General features: G+C 40.7%; 1 protein-coding gene across 1 annotated transcript in view; it reads left to right on the forward strand.

The window, feature by feature from the left end:
* Window positions 1-1,996: 1,996 nt before the first annotated feature.
* CERKL (ceramide kinase like) overlaps window positions 1,997-23,974 on the forward strand; it is a 71,524-nt gene continuing 49,546 nt past the window's right edge. Inside the window, exon 1 of the mRNA XM_048484018.1 lies at window positions 1,997-2,559. Coding sequence (XP_048339975.1) covers window positions 2,241-2,559 — 319 coding nt within the window. The 5' untranslated portion in view covers window positions 1,997-2,240. The remainder of the gene's footprint in view (window positions 2,560-23,974) is intronic.

The following is a 23,974-nucleotide window of genomic DNA, read 5'->3' on the forward strand; positions in this document are numbered from 1 at the left end:
CTAGGCTGAAGGAAAGGCTTGTATCAGATTGTACCCATTGAACATGCTTAACTTCTCTGATGACAAACTGTATTATAATGAACATACAGGAAGAATTTGTGAAGGGGCCACATATTAAGGAGGAACATGTAAATAGGTGAACTGGAAAGTTGTGACTCTAAGGCAATCCAGTAAAGGCAATCAATACATTCCTAAGCGGGCTTTTAAAAAGGTTTCCTTTGAGGCTAGGATTGGAAACTCCTTGTTACTGGGTAAGGGTTCCCCCCCCCATTTTGGATTTCGCACAATAAATAAATCCCATTTAATTCTATTACATTCCAAATTCCTTTGGGGAACCAATGGGGCTCCCCTAGATGTGTGCCTTATGCTGCGCTAGCATAGAGATGGAGCCAAACAACTCCTAGAAACCTTGGTACTGGATATGGTACTTATAAAATATTGGCTGCATATACATTTTCTAGTGGGATCCAATAGCATTTAGATTCCCTCTCTGTTATCAAGATCACTCTTTTATTTCAAGAATGGTATAATTTTGATCTTTAGAAAGGTTGAAGCTATTGGTTTCCCTTGCCAAAGTCCCACCCCTTATGCCTGCCAAAGGTGGAAGCCTTCCAGACTAGTTAAGAATAGGCTCTTGGATCTTGATTTTCATAATTTGACCTTTGCCGCCAGAGACAACTCTGTTCTCCTGACTACATTTGACTGATAATCCCATGAAGGCACTATGGCAGCAGTATCTGCCTCGCTAATTAATCCCACCCAGAGGAGAGGCACTTGGCTACTGCAGGGATGTAATGCTGCCATCAGCTCTGCTGGAGGGAAGATTTAAGAATATGGAACGCTCTAAAAAGAGTTTGTTCATGCGGGATATGACCATGGTTGGAAACACTTGACCATTCTTTGTTTCTATGCCCTAAATAATAATAAGATAATGCATGAAATACATGAATTCCATTTTCTTGCAATGTTCTCAGTGGCATGAGTGTTATAAGAAAACCAATCTCCTGAACAGCTCTGATAAACTGGAGGCTGGGTGCTCTTTTGTGAAACTGGGTGTAAATTTTAAACTGGGTGCTCTTTTGTGAAACTGTTGTAAATTTTATACTGGAAATTAGTAGTTTTAACTGCATTTCTTAACCTTGTTTTGTTTTAAAATTTTGTCCTGTTTTATATGCCAATAAAGACTTGTGTTGTGTGACTCTAAGTACACTTGGCCAATGGGGGAACAGAGAGGGTGTGGCGAATTCAGGAGAAGGGAATAAACCTGCTGTGGATATACTGTTTTGGCAGTCTGCCCATGCGGGAAAGGCTCCCTTTTCTTTGCAAATAAAGTGACTTAAAACTCTCTTCTGTTGGCTTGATATTTGGCAAAGAAATATTGGGCACCCCACAGGTAGCGTACATGGCTACCTCCATTTTATCCTCATATCAACTCCAAGAGTTAGGTGAAGCTGAGAGGAAAGAAACACTTGGCCCCAAAAGCTAGGTTGAAACCCAAGTTTGTACCAAACCCTCATCTATTACGGGCCTTCCCTCCAACCATCTGCGAAGGGAGCAGGAGGGGGACAGAGAGAGATTTTCAGAAGAGGTGTCCCTTCTTTTTCCATCAGGGCTAACCTTTCGAAATATCACCTGGCAGGGGATGATGAGAACTGTAGTCCATAACATCTGGAGGGGCGTGAGTTTGACACCTACTATGCCCTAGTGATTCCAGGGGTGAAAGCCTTGGACAATACTAAATTATTTGTTGGACTCTTTTAGAAGCCATCTGTTGATAGTAACTTGTTCTTAATGTCTGGGTTTTATTACATGTTACTATTCATACTGATATTGGTCGGATACCTTTCGATGGAAGCCGCCCGCCCTGGCCCATGAGGGGAACAGAGGCATTCAAGCACAACCAATCGCGGGCTTCATTTTCCCGCCTTTTTACTCAGACCGGCCCACAAGAAAGTTTCGCCCGGGGCAGAGCGCGTGGCTGGTCGCGTGACCTCGCCGAGGGAGGCGTTAACGGCCGAAAAAGAGGAGGGCGGCGGCGCGCGCGAGGGCGCCTAATAGCTCAGAGGCGAAAGCTGGCGCGCGCTTTGTGCAAGCGGCTGACCTTTCCCCTCCCCCAGTCGCTTCACCCGGCCCGGGATGAAGGCGGAGGAGAGTCGCTCGCTGCCTTGGTAGCAGCTGGGACGCGCCGGGTCACTTTTCACTCTACTTCGTGTGAGGGGAGGGCGAGGAAAACAGTCCCAATGCATCGCCCCAGGAGAATAGCGTGGGCCGAGAGCCGGGGGGATCCTTGCGGGGCGGGACGGGGCGAGGGGCGGAGGGAAAGCGACGCCTCCTCTCGCTCCTCCTCCTCCTCGTCTGCAGCGGTGCAGCTGAGGTATGCGGAGTACCCCACTCAGGAGGGGGTCCCCCGGGGGTTCGAGAAAGAGGAGGTGACGGCAGGGTGCGAAGGTGCGCAGCCTCTCCTGCGAGGGATCTTCCGGATCGGCAAGAGGAGTTGCGACGTGGTGCTGAGCGCCAAGAGGCTCAGCTGGACCCCGATTGAGCCCGAGAGCCCCACAGGTGAGTGGGGAGGGGGGATGCAGTTGGGCGGGCCTTAGAGCGCGTGTCGAGTTGCAACCCCTTCAAGGGTGGCTTGCACATTCCCCCTCCCCAATTACCCTCAGACAACCACAAAAAGCAATGCTTTCTTATTCAGCCTCAAACAACCACAAAAAGTCATGCTTTCTCATCCCCCCAATTATTATTCAGCCTCAGATCAGCACAAAAAGTCATGCTTTCTCATCCCCCCCCCAATTATTATTCTACCTCAAACAACCACAAAAAGTCATGCTTTCTATCGACCACCGAAATAACACGGTAAGGAAGTATAACGCCTTTTATTATAACCGTCCCCACACAGCCTTTGTGTAGCGAGCATGCATGCATTCTGCACGTCCATCAGTTTGAGAATGCCAAATGGTCCTTTGCTTTTCAAATAAAATTGGAGGCCAGTATCTGGACTTATGTGAAGTTTAATTGTGCATTTGGCTCTTCACCTGTTGTTTGTAACGCATGCTCAATGCAAACTTGCCTACGTGTGGATGTATTTTAGTTTTAATTATTTAAAGCATTTGTTAGCTGTTTTTCTCTCTTGGGGAACAGTTGTAAACGGTTAAAAAGTCACAAATAAATACCACATGTTAACAGTGCAGTCCTAAAGAGAGTTACTCTAGTGTCAGCCCATTCATTTCAGTGGGCTTAGACTGGAGTAACTTTGCACAGGATTGTACTTTAAGTCACAGATGCATGTTATGTATGGGCACAGTAAGTTGTTTACAGGGCTAACTGCATGAGCTTTCAGGTTTGTTGGAATTCTTCATCAAGCTGGTTATGAAAAAAGAAGAGATAAATATGTTTGTTTATGTTCCTATGGGCTGTTGTTTACATCCTGGATATGATGTTAAGCCTTTGGTTTTGATGTTGGAAACACTTTATTTATTTTTCTAACACCCTATTAAGTCTTCCTCTTCCTCCTATTCAAGTAGAGCAGTGTAACAGAAGAGTTAGTCTCCATAGAGAAGAAAAGTTTTAGTAACTTAAAAGGATTAGATGTGTTGGCTGATGATTTGAACGAAATGCTGTGCTGGAAAACCTAGCAAGAGAATTGGCATCTGAAATCAAACATGTGAGCTAGTCTTTAAGATGCCACAAGACTCCCAACATATGAAGAAGTAGACTCATCTGCAAAAACTTGCACTGGAATAGAAATTAATTAATTTTTAGATACAAGGTTCCTGTTTATTTGTGCTGCAATAGACTGATGTGGCTACCTCATCTGGAATTATTATGCAAAATTTCCCTTCTATCCAGCCTGGTCCTACTGCTGGGGAGTTTCCCATCCTGGTTGTACTTTTGTTTCCGGAATGCCCAGAGATATGTCTGTGCAACTCTGTCTTCTTGAAACAGTATCGTGTAGTAAATTATGTTACCAAAGTACTTCTAATTACTTCTTGCAATTTGCCTTCTGTAAACAAAAGAAGCAACTTGTGTATAAAACAACTCCAGAAATCTATGTATTTTGCCATTGAAGTACTTTTTTTCTCCAAGCCAATTTTAACATTTTAGAATAAAAATTACACTGTGAATTTATTAAGAAAACACAGATTAAGTGATCCATTTTTAAATGTTTTGGAGAGATACTCCCCTTCGTGACAACCTGATGACCCTTCTTGATAACCTGGAGAATATTTAGATTACTACAGACAAGTCCTGTGAATAGAATACACCAAGATGATTTTTTAAAATGTTTTGTTTTAGATGTTTTGTGATGTTCTCCTTTAAAATTTATGAGAGTTGTTTCTAATTTCTTAGGTTCAAAAAGCATTATAGCATTGTACAAAACCATAATATTTGGAGTTAATACAGGATACAAAAGAATCTGCAAATGAAACATTATTCTTCAGGTCACAGTGTGTTTTCAAGGTCTGAATGTTTGAGTACTGTTTAGAAACACAGTGACTTCTGTCCCATGAACCAATTCTGGTTTTGTGAGAATTGTTTTACCCCAAGATACTGTAAGAATTTGGCTTCTAGTACAAATGTAAACCAGAAGTTACAAGTGTGAGTTTTTACAGGGTTGCGTAAAGGTAAACAGTGTCTTCAAAATCAATCACATACATGCACTCCAATTTAATGTACCTTTATGGGGAAGCAAGTTGGATTTTTAGAAGTGTACGGGAGGCTGGCAAGACAAGTGCTCCGAGTGCGTCATTAAAAACACACAGAAAGGGTAAAACCTGAATTGAATAATTAGTCCACCCTGGTCAGTAATTGATATTAATAAACATAGTCTATCTGATAAGAAACTTTTAGAGTTGCCTGTAAGAGGGTGGAACCCCAGAAATATATAATTACATTAACTTGATGAATTTAGAATTGAAAGAAAAATGCAGTATGAAATCATAACATTCAGAGTTCATTTGTAGGTAGACATCTCCCCAAGAGAATATTCAGTAACAGGATCAGTGGTTCATCTGTTTTGGACTCACTGAGTACTGAGTCTTTGATATTCACTGAATACCCTTTTGTTTTGCATTCAGTACAAAACCTTTCTTTTTCAGCAAAAAGATGACAGAGGATTTGGAAATCAATACATCTCGTCTTCCTGGACCTTTTTTGTGGAGGAAGGCTCCCCTGGGGTCCTAGTACTTGCCCTCTCTTCTTATTGTCTCTTTAAGAGCACGAGAATTGTCTTTAAGTAACTGGGCTTGATCAAACCCCCCCAATATAAGCTGAAACATTAAAGCTGCAGCTCTTTGATAAAGAGCCGCTTTTTTAGTGCTCCATGGCCACACTATCAACCCAGCACATTCCGCTTTTAAAAACAGTTGCGCCCACCATTTTGTTACTTGAGGCAGCACAGAGCCTACAAAATGGCAGGCTATGTTTAACATTGCAATGGATAATGGATAATAACGTTGCAGTGGATAATGAAGCTGTCAATTTTCACGCCCTAAAAGAGAATCTGGTCCTCTTTGACATGTGGAGGCATGCACATCTGGTTCTGCCAGAGCACGCATTGTCGTCTTTTTACTGAAAAAGGTATAGATGTGGATGTATGATTTGGCTGTGATGAGAAGCAATGAGAAATAGTGTGGGGAACTGTTGGCTGTTATTGCAGACTTTTCTTCTCTTATGTTTATACCATTCCACTTGGAGTGGTTTACAGATGTCTGAAGCAGGCCATAGTGATCTTGAAGTCTTCTTCATTCAGCTCTCTGTTTCAGTATGTGTAGGGCTCTACTGAGTTGGCAGGTAGGTGAGATAGAAGAAAAATAGTTTTCTTACAGTGTGGTGGATGAGCTAATGAGCAAATATTTCATTTGCAGTTGTACTTAACCAAACCAAAGAGCAGAACCAGGCCATGGTAGTATTCTTTTCTCCCCCACTTTTTGGTTTTCCAGGTGTTTTAGATAATGGTTAATAGGCTGGCCTGTAAATCTTGTTTTCTGCTTAGCTGCAAGCAAATGTGAAATATGAAGTTTGGGATGGCTCTGTGCCCTCTAGATTACTGCAGGAGAATTGGGTACTTATTTTTCCATAATGACATATAAGAAACAGAAAATATTGTGGAGGGCCGGGCCAAAAGGCTGAACTCAATTCTGCATAATAGGGGCTGATAAGTGACAGACAGGTGCAATATGATCAACTTGGAATCACTGGCACCAGTTCTGCATACAACACTGTTTGAAGTACAAAGAATCACAGAGCTTAACCTACCTGCATAGATTGTCCCCTCAGAGCCAATCCAAGCAAGTGGGGAGACTTTAAGTCCCTTAACCTACTTTTTTTTTTATCGACTGAGCTTTTGAAAGATGCCCCAAGAAGCCAGTTGTCCCTTGCTGTTTGCGCGGCTTCTGGCGGGACTCTTCATGCCTCAGCTTCCCCAGCATGGGCGGGGGGGGGGGGGGGCGAGGCGATTTTGAAAGCCCCGCAGAAGCTGGCAACCAAGGTAACTGGCTTCTGTGGGGCTTTCAAAGGAGTGGGGAACGCTTCAGAAAGCCATCTGCGCAAGTACGAGGGAGTGGCTCTTCTCAGAAAGAGCCCTTTCCGGCACAGTGGCAAGGCAAGTGAGGGTAGTGATGAAGGGGGAGGGGTTAGCTGGAAGAATGAGCAGTGTGATTCCTAAACAGGGTCCCTCTTTAAGGCCAGGGCCAGGTCTGTCATATCGAGGGCCAGTCAGGGTCATCCGCGCGGTCGAGATGTGGGGTCTCAAGGGCTGTACAATGTCCAGGGTCTGCTCCTAGTGCCCTCCTCAATGTTTTGGTGCAGTTCATTTCCTTTGAACAGGGGTAGAATCCTCTTTGGCGGTTTCTCCAGATGTTCAGGAACTACAATTCCCATCAGCCTCTGTCAGCATGGCCAATTGGCCATGCTGGTAGGGGCTGATGGGAATTGTAGTTCCTGAACATCTGGAGAGCCGCAGGTTCCCTACCCCTGCCCTGGAACATGAAAGTTTAACTCTGTGTCCAGATCATGCTATGCTCTCTTGAGCTCTCTTGTTCTTACCTAGTTGCATGCAAATTGGATATTGGCAGATGTCATGAACTGACATTACTTTGGTTAGTAAATCCCTTTTCACTGACTTTGCTTAGCTTTTAGCCATGCTTCACATGTTTTGAGTTTAGCTATACACCTCACACACATTAAATACACTTGAAAAATCTGAACCTTAGATAATGTAAATTCGCTTGTCAGGGAGATAGGAATGGATATGACTCCAATGAATGTGAAATGGCCTGAAATATTTTTTTTTACTTTAAGTATTTACTTTTTTCCCTGGAGGGACCAAAAGCAAATCAGCATAAACATCTATTACTCTCACAAATTGACTTAAGCTGTAATATTGATTTTTTTGCTGCAAAATGGTGAGATGAAATTAGACAATTGTAAGTGTGTCTACATTTTAAAACATACATTTTGATATACTTTATTTTGTCATGGCTGGTCTGTGTTTACTTATTATCTAGAGGCGTTCTATCAGAAATACTGAGATGGGAAATGATTTTAGAGAAGTAATGATTGTCTGTTTTCTTTACCTTGTTCTTCTGTTTTTTTCCCTCCTGAATGTATTCTTTTAGAAAATTTCTATGGTGCCTTTCAGGGGAATCTGCCCATTTTATTATTGTTAATAGTGTATCTTAATGTTTAAAGAATGCCTACAAATCAGAATTGTTGTGAATGTCAAGCAATATGTATTTGCATGTTTATCAGATTGTTAAAATCTTGATGTATCCTCTTCTCATGAGAGAAATTCGGATATTATTATCTGCCACTTATGTCTTCTTATCGGGACATTCTGTTGGAACATACTGTGTTGTGCATTTGATACATATTTAACTGTTCTGCCATACGGGTCTGCTATTATTTTAGACACCAACTGATTTTATGATAGTATTGAATTTCTTTCACATATGTTTATGTTTTTGTCCAGATGAACTCAGCACATCTGTTACTTTTTGTGGTGGTATCTGCTGTCTCCTTTTAACTTTTTGTTAATTACAGCTGCAACTTGGCAAAGGTTTTAGTATTTTGAACTCTTTTAAAAACTTGTATATTTGGCATTAATCCTTCTTTTAATTATATGGCTTATTGGCTGTAGTCTTTAGCCTAAGCAGACTAGTTTTAAAAAATGAATTTTCTTTTTCTCCTTCTAAGCTCTCTTAAATTATAAAAGTTCTAATGTTTTTATTTTATGCTCAATTATTTAAAGACCATAGATTTAGTAATATTCGTATACTTATCTTGCAGAAGAAAACTTTTGATATTGGCTTATAAATTCATTGTTCTCTAACAATGAGGTTATCTATCTCTTGATCTTCACAAAGTACAAGGCATTCAAGGACTAAGTGATAATGGAATAAAAATGCCATATCATCTGTATACAATAGGATGGAAAGATCTTGTTGGTTAAGAATAGGTGCATAAGTGGGTTCTGATTTGCCATTAATCAACTGTTAACATTTCAATTTTGTTGTGTCTTGTCATAAACTGTTATGTCCACATATTAGACCCATTTGTGCAATTTGTAGAGTTATATACAATAGAAATGTTTAAAATATTTTAACTTTCAAGAATTAGTCGATATATTCAGTTCTGCACTGTATACAATAGTTACATTCTGCATGACTGATCTGCTGATATAAAAGATATTGGGAATCCACGTGTCAGTTTACAGATTGCTTACATCTGTATGTACTCGCATGCATAAATACTTATTACATCTTGCACGTGGAGTTGTTTTCACTCTGACAATACTTGCTAGATTTGTGCTGTTATCTGAATCTTCCCCATAAGAAACATCTGTAAACAATGTGGGATTTGTTATCTGTCCTGAGGGAAGTTTACAGGATGTAGGAATGGACCCAGTCATTAGAATCCTTGTCCATTCCTGTATATAGCTTCTGAGTTGTCTCCATTCTCTGGTCCAGTCATTGAATTCTGTACCAGATGTCGTCATTCTTTTCCTGGAAATTTCAAAAACTGAATGTATGAGGACTCCGACAGATTTGTGCGGACTACAGAAAAGTTCTCTGAGAGTCTTTCTTGATTTGTTGAACTACATGTTATGGTGAAATTGAACTACATGTTCAGCTTCACCATAACAAACCAGTATTGTTACCTCAGTTCTTGTAGTGATGGGTAAACTCCTCATTTGAGAACAGTGCTCTGCAAACTGTTGCCATTTTTTTGAATGGGAAAATTTCTTTGTAAGCTGAGTTTGGCATTCAGATCTAGTTGCGAAGCCAGTTGGATCACAGGAAATGTGATGACATTTGAATGCCTGTTCCTCAGTCCCCCTCTGAGAGCTTGTTCCTATTGCCACTAATCCTGTGGCAGAGTGGGGACTTTCTTTCTTCCTGTCATCTGGAATTATACAATAGTAGTACACTTAGCAACCATAGATTCTCCAGGATGCCTGATGATTAAGGCTGGCAACTATCTGAAGAAAAGATGCCCTATTCCCGTGGTGGCGAACCTTTGGCACCAAAGGTTCGCCACCACTGATAGAGGCTTTATTTGTGTAAGTTAAGTGCTATCAAATCCTTTCTGACTCATGCTGTTAGAAGGTGAGGACATTTTTCTCAAGACATTTTGGCAACCCTACTTACAATGGAATCACGTATTATAGCAATAATGTGCCCATGGCACATTACGAAACCTGACTCTACTTCTCTCTCCCTTGTCTCCCATGTAGCATATAAATATAAAAGGCAGAGCTGTTATCAGTTGTAGTTGGCTTGGACTTCACCCTAGTGTTGCATTCACTCAGACAGATTTTGCTAATTTAATGAAATACTTTAATGCAATCAAAGATAAAAGTTTGATAACATCAGAGTAGTTTTAGGTGCATATGATATGAATAATAAGGTGGCATTGAGTGGGAAGACTATGAAGAACTCCACTTTTATAATGGGGGAGGGCTTTAATTTCTGATTTACTCTTAACTGTTCACAGCCAGAAAAAACGATTAACTTTCTTTTATGATTGCAATTATGCAGCTGTTGTAATAATAATTTAAAGATCTTCTCTGGCTGTAAATAGTAAACCAATAATTAAAGTTCTTCTCATCTCAAGGGAGCAGGAATTGAGTAGTTACAGGCTGATTTAGGGATCCTGTGTCTTTAGGAACAAATAGGAGGCAACTAATTGAAGTTGTAGAAAAGGAGGATCAAGCCAGTTTTTAAAAGGTGTAAGGATACAGCTACAGGACAACAGTTACTGCATAAGTATACTTTTGTGTAAACATATAAACTGGATGTTGCCTTGGGGATGGGAACTGTTGGATTTTTATTGGAAGATAGTGCTATGTCAAATGTGCATAATTACTGTTCTAGTTATGTTTCCAGTTGACTGAAGAAAAGCAATGTCTCTGCAGTGCTAAAGGGAAAAAGTCCAGAGTAAAAGGAACCCTACATTCATTAGTATGGTGACATTATGAGTAGAACAGATTTCAGAATTTGGCTTCACACATGTCAGTTCATGAAGGAGTTGTAACTCATAATATGCCTAAACTCGTATGGCACTAACTGCCAACATCTGGCAACTTCTGGCAGCAAATCAATATTGCTTGACACAATCCCTCCATCCTCCATGTTAGTTGCTGCTTGCTAATGATCTAAAGCACTATGCTGTCAATCTTTTTGTTATCTGCCGAACTGCTCAATGGTTTTCAGTCGGGTAGATTTATGATTTAAATTATTAGTCAGTAAGACTTGATTTAAGTCACAGTTTTCTCCATAAAGTTTAATTCTTGCTGATATAATCTTAATATTTACCACTAGATGAAGGTTTTATTTTTAGGATAAACTTTTTTTGATTAGTTTTACAGTTATTTCAGAAATTACTTGGTTATACTATTAGAAATACATTGATAGATAATTATGAAATTATTGTGAGGTGAATTATCTTCATTTCTTTGTGTTTTACATGCATACTAGCCTTATCCATAGGTAGAAGAACTTCATCAAAATATTCTCACTCTGGATATCTTTTATGGCCTGCTGACATTATAGATTTTCTGCTCCGGGTAGAGGATAAAATGATAAACCTCTGACAATGATAAACCTCCAACAAACACACAGAGATCCCAAGACTTATGGAGTATTCTGTTTGAAAATTTTCACATTCATTTTTACTGCTTGCCCCTTCTTCCTCATACTTAGCTCTTTGTGCAGATCTATTCCATTCCAAACAATCTTCTGTTCATTAAACTTCTTGAAATTTAGCACTTCAGCAATAAGGGGTTGGTTCTGTATACATAGATTGCAAAGGAACAATGGGATTAAGGTCTTTTTCTCAACTCTGTTTTTTTAAATAACATTTTTACTGTGAAGAGGAGGCACGTTTATCTCTGCCTACATGAATTCAGTTTGAGAACTGTAAATAAAACCAAACATATGTGAAAATATCTGTGAAAATTTTTGTGAAATATTTGTGAAAATTGCCCCGTATAATCTTACAGAAACCACATTGTGAATGGATATCAAAAATTTTAAACCTGGCATGAATACAGTCTCATGCTACATAATTTAAAAACTAATCTTTGTTTTATGATGAATACCTTTTGGAGTGTAATGTATCTTAAACACAAAACTAGGTAGTTTTCAGCTAAAAGCATTTTATTTTTAAAAAATCAATTTAAATTTTAAAATCCTATTTAATTTTTTTAATCAATTTTTAAAAAATCATTTATTTTTATCTCTCCTGTTTTTTAGGATCATGGCCACAGTTGCTAATATAGGATGCTGAATACACTTCAGAATTGTGGTTGATTTGAAATTTGATGTACGAGTACAGATTAGTAAATGCTTATTGGAAAGTTGAAATAAACATATTTGATTATGCATGTATTTTGTTTTGTGTTGCTTAAAATACAAAGTTTATTTAAATAGCCTTTTCAAATATATCCATGTGTTGAAGTACTGCTGCATTGCTGAGTATTAGAACACAAATAAATGAACAATTCATGTTTTGTTTTAAGGGAGACATATCTGCAGTAGGTTGACAATCTCATTTTATTTGACCCACAACAACATATCTTTCTTGTATATTTTATACTCATCAATGAGGTATATATGAAAATATGTTTACTTTGGCAAACCTTTCAGTCTCTGAAGCAACAGATGTTTTTCTTTGCATAGTAGTGTGTATCCTGGAAACGGAGTAATTCTTAGAAAAACAAAATTTTTAAATAGATGATATAATTCCTGGTATCAGCAATAAATAATTGATTGTAATGTAGTTATATAAATATTTTTGAAAAAATAAAAATGAAAGTGTTAAGTCTATTCTGTTCAATTAAAAGGTCAGTTCGCCACATTCTCTAAAAAGTATGGTCAGTGTAGTTTACACATTCAAAATACATTGTAGTTTACAGATATCACAATACATTGTAGAAAACAGCAAGAGTCAAGAAAAGTTAGTAGAAGTAGTATGTAACAGCAATACAAAATACAGCAAAAATTCAGGAATAGGAGTTAATAAATAGTTGAACAGTAAACATAAATAAATAAATCTAATGTATTAACAGAATGCTTAGTCAGAAAGCTTTCTACCTGGTATGTATGACTTTAAAAGGCTGGGTGCTAGACAGAATGCTCTGGAAAAACATTCCACAGTGGAGGCAGCACTATATAAAAAAAGCCTGTCTGTAGTTGCCACTGACTGTTTATTCCAGAACTTGAGGGGGGCTTATAAATCAAAGCTCCATATGTTTAGCATTTTAAATATAAGAGCCAACAATTTGAATTGAGCAGAACATGAATTGACAGTCAATGTTTTTCTTTTTAAAACGGCAGAATAAATTCTTCGTAATTTCAATCAGAAATCTTTGCTGCTGCAGTCTGCTTCATGTGAAATTTCTACATGTAGTAATCTAAGTTGGATAATAGCAGATCTCAATATCAGTAACAAAGTCTTGCCTTGTAAGGAAGGTCTGCAGCTGGGGCAGCATCCTGTGAAGAAAGCACTGTTAACCACAGAGGAAATCTGAGTTTGCATATGTAGAGACAATTCTCCCACTGAGCAGAGGACTTCTTGTGGGTGTTTCTTGTTATCCAGTCAGGAAGACAGGAAATTAACTTTTCCCCCCCTTCCTGGTTGTGATCACTTCCTGGTTTCCTCCGTTCTCTTCCTGCCTAGCCAGGGGAGAGCAGCTCTTAGGTCGTTTTTTTGCGACTTTAATTAAATTCTATCGTCTATTTGCTCTCTTGTTTTACTCTATAGTTAGTTTGCTGTGTTTGCATTTTTATTGTGTTATTACTGATCTCAATCCCTTTAATCTCTATCACACTCCTACTTTCTGTTTCTATTCTCATTGATTCCCTTCTCTCCCCCACGTGCGCCCCCCCCCACCAAGCTGGGCAAGAAGAGTAAGAATCAAGAGTTCTTTATTTAATAATCTCATAAGGCACTCTGACTGAATGTCTGAGTATGCAGGGCTCCAAAGACGACACATTCCTTTCCGGGGACAACTTGCAACTGCTATAATGGCTGAGCCTTCTCCCCCCTTCAGGCAAGAAGAACAAGAGTCAAGCACTCCTTATTTTATCAGCTTGTAAGGGTTCGAGAGATGAGATGATGAGGACGACTTGCAGGCCAAGACAGATCCAGATCTGAGAATCACATTGTCCTGGGCTGTTACTATCACGGTCAAATCCACAGGTGGCAAAACTGTTCAGGCAGGAGAGCCGGTAGAAAAGTACACCAAAACCTCTCACACAATAAAAATGGATTCTTCTAAAGACCAAATCAAGCCTGAAACTGTTGCGGGCTACAGCAATGGTGGGGTTCCCTCCTTAGAGTGTTCTCTCCCTGGAGCATTGGACCACAGCCCCAAGTCCTCCTCAGGAGTAATTCCTAACAAACGATAAGGAGTACTGTAACCACCCGATCCCTACTCTCTGCCACCAGACCTTTACTCCCTTGAAAGAAATATTTTAGAGGAGCTGGTCTTATCCTTGATGCAACAAGGCATTCTGGATCTGCTCTCCAGAGATCAGAGCTGGACCTCCATGCCTATGGTCATGAAGGAATCGTGGGATGGGGAATAAAATTGCAGCCAACTAAAGCAGCCTGAAAGAAAGCAGCCTCTTAGACACCTGACTAACCCTATAGTCAGGGGTCTAGAAGCTCAGATAGTGACTCAGATTCTGGAGAGGAGGGTAATTTTTTCTCTTGAGGAGTAGGAGGATGGGGGAAGGTACAGGTCCCAGAATGGGTTGAATGATTCCTTAAGGTAAGGATGTCTAGTACCTCTTTACTAAGACCTTAGCAGCCTTGAATTGGAGAGTTCCCAGGAGGAAGGGGAAAATGCCCACACCAGACACAAAGTCCACTTGTGTAAGGCACAAATAATTTTTTCCCAACACTGGGTAAGAGAAGGAAGTCCCCCTCTTCCCCAGTTTTTTGTGAGGCAATTGAAATCTGAATGGGAAAAAGGCCCATTTCAAATAGACAATTTTCGTAGCTTTGTTAAATAACTATATGACTTAACTGCATGTGCCAATAGCTGTCTTGAAGTGCCACTTGTGGATAAGCAGGTGACAGTGCTACAGTCTCCGGGCCTACTGTGGCAAAGGCCATATCAGAGATGGCTTAGAGAGGAGAGTCATGTAAGATGCCTCAGCTACTTCCTGAAGGAAATCATCAACTTCATGGAGAGGCAAATAGGCCATGCAAAGCCTCAGCATTCACTGCAGATATACCTTAGATGTCCTCTCCTTTTGATCCTGGGCACTGGCTTCAGCTGCAGCCACTTGACACAGGCTTTGACTCAGGGCATGGCTCACCGATTACCATTCAAAAACCACTGGTTCAACATATCCCTTTCAGGGAGACAAATTGTTTGGGGAATTCCTGAAGAACATTCTGGTGGAAGTATAAAGTCAAGGCCCCTTCTTGGAATCTTAAGACACCAAATTTGACGTCCGGTCACAAACTCTTCCTTTCGTTCCAGTCACATGCTTCCAAGGGTTGAGCAAAAGCAGAGTGAAGGCAGCTGGAATAGTAAAAGATCTCAGTTTTGAAGGGGTCAATTTAAAAGGAAGTTTATCCCCAGGAAGGACAGGGTAAACTGATACAACAAATCCAAAGAGGAAAAAAGATCCAGTCCCTTGTTCACTGGACATTCAGGCAGCAGAGTCTGTGCCAGATTTTGAAAAAGGCAGTGGAGTGCCCTCTATATTCCATACAGTGCCCAAGAAAAATGGGAATTGGAGGGCTATTCTAAAGTTTCTCCATTGACTTGTAAAACTGCAGCACCTTTGCATGGAGACCTTGAGAACAATAGTTGAGTCTCTCCGGTCAAATGAAAGATTTAATTGAGGCCCACATCCATATCTGCATTGTCTTAAAGCACAGGACGAGTCCCACTACCAAGTCAGGGCTCTCTCATTTGGACTCTTTTTCACCTTGAGGGTCTTCTCTAAACCTGGTTAGTAAACCTGGTGGTGAAACTCAGTGGAGGAAACATTCTTATCTAAATGATCTCCTTGTGAGATCACAGTCCTTTCAGCAATCTCAGAAGGATACTCAGACGGTTTGCTTTGTTTTCAACAGCATGGATTTCTGGTTAATGTCAAAAAGAGTCCTTTCAACCAGTCCAAAGATTAGAACACCTCGGAGTGGTTATCGCTCCTTGATAGCAGACAAAGGTAAGAAAATCAAGGACCACATGCTGGCAGTCATAAATTAAAATCCTCCCCACTCATGACTCTCTCATCTTTCTTGGGTCTTTTATTATCTAACATAGATGCCATCCAGTGGGGGAGACTTCTTTGGAGGCCGTTCCAGCAACTACTGCCTTACCAGGAAGAGATCAGCCAGAGGCACAATCTTTCCCTACCAGTTCCGACTCAGGTGAAACTCGACTTGCCCTGGTGAACCAAATCCTTGAATGTGCTACATGGCTAGTCCTACTGGATGACGACCACCTATGAGATATTTACGGATACCAGTCTATCCGGCTGGAAAGTGATGCTAGAGCAGGGGTAGGGAACCTGTGGCTCTCCAGATGTTCAGGAACTACAATTCCCATCAGCCCCTACCAGCATGGCCAATTGGCCATGCTGACAGAGGCTGATGGGAATTGCAGTTCCTGAACATCTGGAGAGCCGCAGGTTCCCTACCCCTGTGCTAGAGGGTTTACCAATCCAGGGACAATGGTCCATCAGGGAGCCCTTCCTACCCATTACCTGGTTGGAAATTCCTGATAGCATTCAGTTCACCAAGCAACCTTCCCACGGACTATTGAGAACTGACAATATTGTCAACAAGCCCACCTGAATCATCAAGGGAGATCTTGGTTCTTAATGCTATATACGATGGGCATCAAAGTGCTCACCATGGCAGAGAGGAACCTCCTCTCCATATGTGCAAAGCACATATAGGGCACCAACAACACACAAGCAGATTGGCGTTTTTGCAGAGACATACAAGAAGTGGTATGGAGTCTGAAGAAATACCTCCTCACATGGATAACTCAATAATTAGGCCACCCCAGTATAAACCCTTGCTCATCCCCTGCGAATGGCCACACTATTACTACCCAGTGATACTACCCATGATATGACCATGCACTGGCCATAGCCACAGATGCCCTGGCATCACCTTGACCACTGAAGATACTACTTGCCTTTCCTCCCATGCTAGTCCTTCCTGGGCTGTTACACAAATATGGGCGGGGGGGGGGGGCGGAGAGAAAGTTGAAGTGATAGTGATAGTGCCTTATTGGCAATTACGATCATGGTTCTCCACCCTGTTCCAGATGTTAACACTACCTCCTGTATGCTTACTGTTGAGCAGAGACATGTTGCAGCAAGGGCCAATATTTCATCTGAATCCTTTCAGATTGAATTTGACCATGTGGAGGTTAACAGGAGGCCCTTGATCAGAGAAGGCTTGAGTGAGGTGGTCATCAATACTATCTTAGCCTCTGGAGAAAGTCTGCCATCAGGAGTTATGGCGTGATGTGGGAGGCCTACATGTGTTGGTGTAAATGGAAGAAATTGATTCCTCTTCTCCTGGACGTTCCTACTATCTTGGTGTTCCTTCAAGAGCGTCTCCAGATGGGCATCTGACCAGCCGCAATCAGGAGGCAAATTGCAGCACTGGCCACAGTTGTCCCATGGCTAGATGGTTGGCCTCTTACTCAACATCCACATGTGCTTATGTTCCTTAGAGAAGCCAATGTGATGGATTTACTGACAGCACATATGTTTCCTATGTGGATATTGTGCAGTTTTCAGTGCACTCACCAAGCAATCCTTTGAGCCTTACCTTTGGTTACAATGAAATTCCTAAGATTAAAAATGATTTTTCTGATAGCAAATGCATCAATACATTGGGTGTCTGAATTTAGTGCCCTATATGTACATCCAGATATATGCATATTCCAGCAATACTATTATAAAATGTTTAAAGTCATGCAATGTGGAAGCATCTCGATCTCAAAACCTTGAAATTCCAGTCAGAATCACAGCACATTCAATGTGCAGCTACCAATGCTGCTTGGAACAGAAATGCTTCTAGTGAAGCAATTTGCAAAGCAGCCATTTGGTCTTCAATCTTTACCTTTATCAAGCACTATAAAATTGACTCAGCTCTTTGGACGCAATCTTTCGCTAAAGAGTTTTACAGCATGTATATCAGTCTAACTAATGGTGACCCACCCATTCTTTGTGACACTGCTGTGGGAGGTCCCACAAAATGTCCTCTGCTCAGTGGGAGAATGACCATTGGATACTTAACTGAATGGTCCTGCTTCTCTGAGCTAAGGAGAACATCTTGCATCTTGCAAAGGTCATTGTGACTATTTTAAAACAACCTTCTTTACTTCTGCTTAGTCTCCTACCTAAGTCTGGGAATAAGAGTTAAAATAACATTTCAATGATAGGATACCACAAACTCTTTACTCAAGCTAAGCCAGTTCCCCTTATTATTACTATAATTTCACATGGCTTGTTTCCATGTAGGGTTCATGATCTCTAACATAAACTTTTGTGTGGTTCAAGGAGACTCCTTTCTCCCTTTTTCATCTGAGGAAAGGCTGCTTGGATCTATACATGTTCTGCATGACAAAAATGGCCAAGAAAAGCCTACTGAAATGTATAATTGCAACTACTTTTCAAACCCGGCAAGCCAACTCTTCGGTGTTAACCTTAACGAGTCCTATTTGAAGAGAAGAATTTAGAATCTGGGATTTTTTCCTGCAGGCAAGTGAACATCATGCCTATCACTGGCTGTCAGAAGTCATTGCAAATGGCAGGAAGGGTCTGAATGAAACCCCAAGATTCCCTCATTTGCATACCAATTTCTTAATTCTATCTAGTATGTGTAAATTGGCCATCTGGACCTTCTGTATATATTCCAGTTGGGGTAGGCGATGCGGTTGGCCATGGATATTGAATGACCAATGTTGACTCTTCCATGCAAACTCAAAAAGAAGGGGGGGGGGGTAGCATTTAAAATCAGAGGGCTTCAGTCACCACATGTTTCTTACAGGAACTGCTGTTCTGTATACATGGTATCCTTTCTGCTATACTGGCTTTCCAACTGATGAGTATAATCTTTAATGTGTATGTACTTTGTTATTTAGAGACAATTGGTAGAAGGAAGACAGAAATAAAGAAAAGAATATAACTTACATATGGATGAAACATGATGCACAGTAAAATGAATTCTCCTTTTTACCACATGCAATTAAAATGTATTAAAAGTATAAATATGAATTTTGCAAACCCATGTCAATCTACTTTTATGTTTGACAATAATAAATAAAAAAACAGTGTGTGTAACACCTCTATACAGGTCTCACTATTATTGAAAATACCAGTTTTTTTAAAAAAAATAAATAAATTTCCAATCCATCAACTTACTATTTCTGACCTGATTGACAAATCTGATTCACAGGTGGCTATCATGATTACAAGTACCATGCAGTGCAACACATGGCTCCAAACAACATGGGGGAAAGAGTGCACAGTTTGACTGGAAGTTATTTTGTGGTTTGAATGCCAGGCACATGTGCATTGCACCTAGCGCATCAGAGGCACAAATAACCTCGGTGTTTAGTCCACTCGCTAGTATATAAAATCTGAAAGTTGTTTTTAGTGAAAAATTATATATGTGTATATGTGTATTGATAAAATGTGTCAAATACTGTAAATGTATACAACACATCTTTTTGTAAAAGGGCTAGTTTAAAGCTTGTAAGCATACATGCATTCCCAGCTGTCAATGTAAATCTCTCAGTCTCCTTAGTAGAAGGAGCTTTATGCAGTTTTCTTGGTTTTGTTGCATGTGTGTCTTGTCACAATGTGTGTGTGTTTCTGAGTGTACTAGCAGCTTGAGTGAAGGGGAAGCATCTTGCATGTCCATCCGTGTACAGTTCTATACTGTCTGCCATTTTTGTATCTGGTTGTTTTGACCAATGTAAAAAAAAAAGTTTTACAACCATATAATTTTATATTTGTCTGAAATAAATAAACCATTAGCTACCTCATTTCGAGGCAGAAAAGATATATGTAAAAGTTCTAGTAATTAGGGTAAATTTGTATGTATTAAACATTTAACCTATCCATGTGTTTAAGTCCCTTAACTATTTAGTCATCTATATTATGATACTGCTGTTAAGTACTATAGACTACTGTAAATGCACAGATACTTTCCTATCTGCCGTAGAAGCCCAACCCTCTGAAGCTTATGGACCAAATGTATCAGAAATCACCATCAGATGTAAATAAATATTGTATGACTCAGCCCTGGGCTCATGTGCATCTTGTTCCTATTTCATTCACTCCAGTTAATTGCTTCCTGCCAGTGTAAATCATGGTTTACCATTACAATCCTGATTTGATTCTGAAGTAATGGAAAGCTGGGATTCGTGCTTAAGAGCAGGTAACTAATCACATTGGAGTGCATGGGATAGGGGGAGGTAGCATGCAAGCCCAATCTTTGGGTCTGTAACTATGAGCTGACCCACAGAATTCCAAGCACAGGATTCTTATCTAGAGTGGAGCAGCACTGAGGCAATAGGAGATCTGACCAGATTGTGTAAAGGATGATAGCACATATATACACTAATCAGGAGGAAAAACCTAGGAATGAACAAGACCATGAGAAACCTTTAAAGAAAAACAGATTTATATTACAAATATGCCTAGGAGAAATAGCCACTGAACAGAAAAATACATTATGAAGTAGGAAAACAAGACACAGAACTGATTACTGAGGTAAGAAGAGAAGTATGAGAAGCTATCAGACCAATAACAGAATAAACAAGACAGCAGGTGACCAAAACTGAATCTCCGTTTGCCTGTCACGGCCTTGCAGTGAGAATGCTGATTTCCATGTTATGTTATAAAGGTAATTAAGGTACTTTATAAATAATACAAATATTATTTATTCATGATGCGATGAGCTGTGAATAGTTTCAAGTGGATAAAGTATTCAAATTAATTATTATGTGAGGAAGAATGGTTCTGTTAAAAAACAAACACTGTTTAAGCCTCAACAAAATACCACTTTATAGATATGCTGATAAATTAGTAATATAGATACGTACTTGTAGCCAAATAGAGCATATCATTTTAATGTACAGCCTAATGAGAGCAATCAATAAAAATAATTTTAAGATTTTAAAAATGTTATGAATACTTTAGCGTAGATAAATGCTCATCACTTAATGTCTGCATCACCAAATAGTCGCTACCACAGAGCTAATGTTACAGAAGGAGGACTTTCAAATTCTCTCATGTATTTCCCAAACAAAATGGGTACAATTTATGTGGGTCATTTACAGTTCAGTCCTGTTTGAAGGGGGGGGGGGGAGAGCGAAACTACTCAGAAGGCAGTTTGTGGCAGTTTGACCCTTGTGGTGGCATAAACGCCACTTTCATTGGCATAAAGGGTATTGATGCCAATTTAGAGGAACTTACATTGGGGTTGGGGAGTCTTTTTCAGCGTGATGCCCGGGTGCTGCTGCAGCTGCAGTGCCAGTGTTCTGGCATAGGAGCCTATATCGGCACCAAAGGGAGCATTCCTGGGGGTAAAGCTGGTTGACTTCCTGAATTCTTTGAGTCTGGGAATGCCCCCATTTGCCACCTGGCAAGATCAGTTGTTCAGCCTATTTAGCTGCATAGGCCACTTTCAAAGGTAAATAAGAGTTTGGATTTATACCTCACCTTTCTCTCCTGTAAGGAGACTAAAGGTGGCTTGCAATCTCCTTTCCCTTCCTCTCCCCACAGCAGACATCTTGTGAGGTCGGGGGGGGGGGGGGCTGGGAGAATTCTGAAGAACTGTGATTAGCCCAAGGTCCCCCAGCAGGAATGCACGAGTGCAGAAATACATCTGGTTCACCAGATAAGCCTCTGCCGCTCAGGAGGAGGAGTGGGGAATCAAACCCTGTTCTCCAGATTAGAATCCATCTGCTCTTTACTACACGCTGGAAAGGGGCAGTGCCATTCTTGGCCTGCTGTCTGTGGCTCAATGAGCCTGTTTGGAGGCAGCAGCTATCGCCCTTCCCCGCCCCAGGATAGTTCTGCCTGTAATAAGCTCAAAAGAGATACAGTGTAGTGAACATGCATGAGTCATAGGGCCTTTCCCCACTCTCGTTAATCCCCCCTGTGCTGCGCACTGCTCTCAGCGCGCAGCATCCCTGGCACGCGCCCAGGCATCCCCACGACCCCGCGCTCTGCGTGGGGTCATCAAAAGGCGCCCTTAAGAAGAGCGCCAGGGATGCCGCGCGCTGAGGGGGCGCGACAGCGGCAGCATCGGGGCGGCTGCGCTGTCGCCGCCCCTGTTGGGAGTGCCAGGGGACCCCGCGCTACTCTCCTCAAGTAACGTGGGGCTTAAGGTAAGTGGGGAAAGGCCCATAGACCTCAAAATCCACCTGTTTTCCTTTTAATGTTCTGTAACATTGAACAAGGGATTGAGCAAGATTGAATGAAAATCTGATTGTACTGAGCCCATGGTCTTGTGAGCATTCTGTGAGTTAATACTAATTGTGTTTCATTTGTGTTACCTTTTGATGGATATATACGTATGCTGCTTGGAATGATCGCAGCAGCCAGTTGTGTTCTTTGTGACACAAACTGGGTACAGAGATGAATAGAAAGGCAGACAGTATGCATTGTTAATAGTTTTGGAAAAAATTCTCCCCTGCTAAAGTCTATCAGCTCTGTCAAAGATGATCTTCAGAGAGAATCATTCCCTTCTTTCACAAGAGATAACCAGCATTGTCTAATCCAGGGGTGGGCAACTATGGCCCTCCAGATGTTCGTTGACTACAATTCCCATCAGCCCCTGCCAGAATAGCCAATTGGCCATGCTGGCAGGGGCTGATGGGAATTGTAGTCCACAAACATCTGGAGGGCCATAATTGCCCAGTGTTGGGTAACATGGTTGATGGGGTTTGCCAAACCCCATCAACCATGTTACCCAACACTGCATGTTAAGTGTGATAGATGTGGGTCTTCATTCATTGTGTAGGAACTTTTTGCATGCACAGGACTTGGTCCAGAAGAGCAGAACTATTGGCAGAACTGTCTGTGTTCTTAGTTTGTCTTTGTTTGATAAGATAAATTATATTAAAATGCATAACAAAATTCTTCATAAGTATAAATTTGTATAAAGCAATACATTAATGAACAGGATTCTAACTGAAAAGGTTTTTTATTTTTTATTAATGAGACTCTCTTCATATTGCTTGCTGGGCATCAAGAATAGATGAGCAACTCCACCAAGTCAAAATCATTGTCGCTTAACCAAATGATGAAGTGATTTTACATCTATAGTTCTATGTAGTTTCTGCCCAGTTTGTGTGGGTGTATACATCCAAATGCATAACCTAGTTCAGGTGATCTGTCCATGTAGCATTATTTTCAGCAGGATGCACACTGAAATGGCCACCTGAATGCACATGACATTGAAAGCAATGCAGTGCAAATAAACATTTGTACTGCAGTGTTTTTCCATTCTGGAATCAGTTCTATTGAGGGAGTTAGTTGGGCTTGGAGAACATGCACCGAAGGAGGAGTGGTCTCTAAGCCAATCCCTTCCCCCTAATCCCCAAACAATTTAAACAATCAGGTGCCACCTGGTGGATTCTCTTCTTGCCCAGAGCTCTGTGGTGCCAGTGGGCAAGAAGACTCAGAAGACAGCTATGCCCAGGAGCTCAGCTTGTGGCAGCCATCTGTCATAGACTCTTTTTGCCCAAATACTTCTGAGAGCTAAGTGTGAGGACCTAGCAAAGCCATGCTGACTGAGGCTAAGCTAAGCCAGTTTCAAAATTCCACTTCACTCTCCTTTAAACTGCAGACAACTTAAAGGATCCAGGCGAGTAGTGCTTGGAGGATGTATGCTGAAGGGTGTGTAGCTGCCTTGCCAGTTTCTTTCTTCTATTTGCATAAGGAGCTGAATGATAAGACACTAGGAAGCATAAAGAATTCTTTCCCATTATGTTTTCAAGGCTGAAGGGAAGAGGAATTTTCCATGAAAATTTTATGTGTTAGTTAAGCTTAATTCTAATTAGAAACCATTTTATTAGAGCTGTGTTGCATAACAGTATTGTATACCTTAAGTAGGTGCATATCACATGCTGGTAGAAATTAATGTCTCTCAGGCATACTTTAATGTATTGAAAAAAGTGAACATGTGCAGAAACTGAGTACAATTAACGTCAAGCAGATAAATCCTGCTCTAATCCTATTTATGCTCTACATCAGGCAGATGTGCCAAAATTGATTTAGACAAGCTCTTGGCTTATAATAATAATTTTTAAGTGCCATGTAGTATTATTTTTAGTAAGGCTTTTCTTTAAAATGCTAAGCGATCTTAAAAAGAGAAGCAAACTTAACAAGTGTAACCTACTTTATGAAGAGCTTTGCTTTTATAGTGATAGAAGGACTTGGCAGGAAAGATTAACTTTATTCCT

This window comes from Sphaerodactylus townsendi, linkage group LG02 (assembly GCF_021028975.2).
Source record: "Sphaerodactylus townsendi isolate TG3544 linkage group LG02, MPM_Stown_v2.3, whole genome shotgun sequence".
NCBI classification, from domain to species: domain Eukaryota; kingdom Metazoa; phylum Chordata; class Lepidosauria; order Squamata; family Sphaerodactylidae; genus Sphaerodactylus; species Sphaerodactylus townsendi.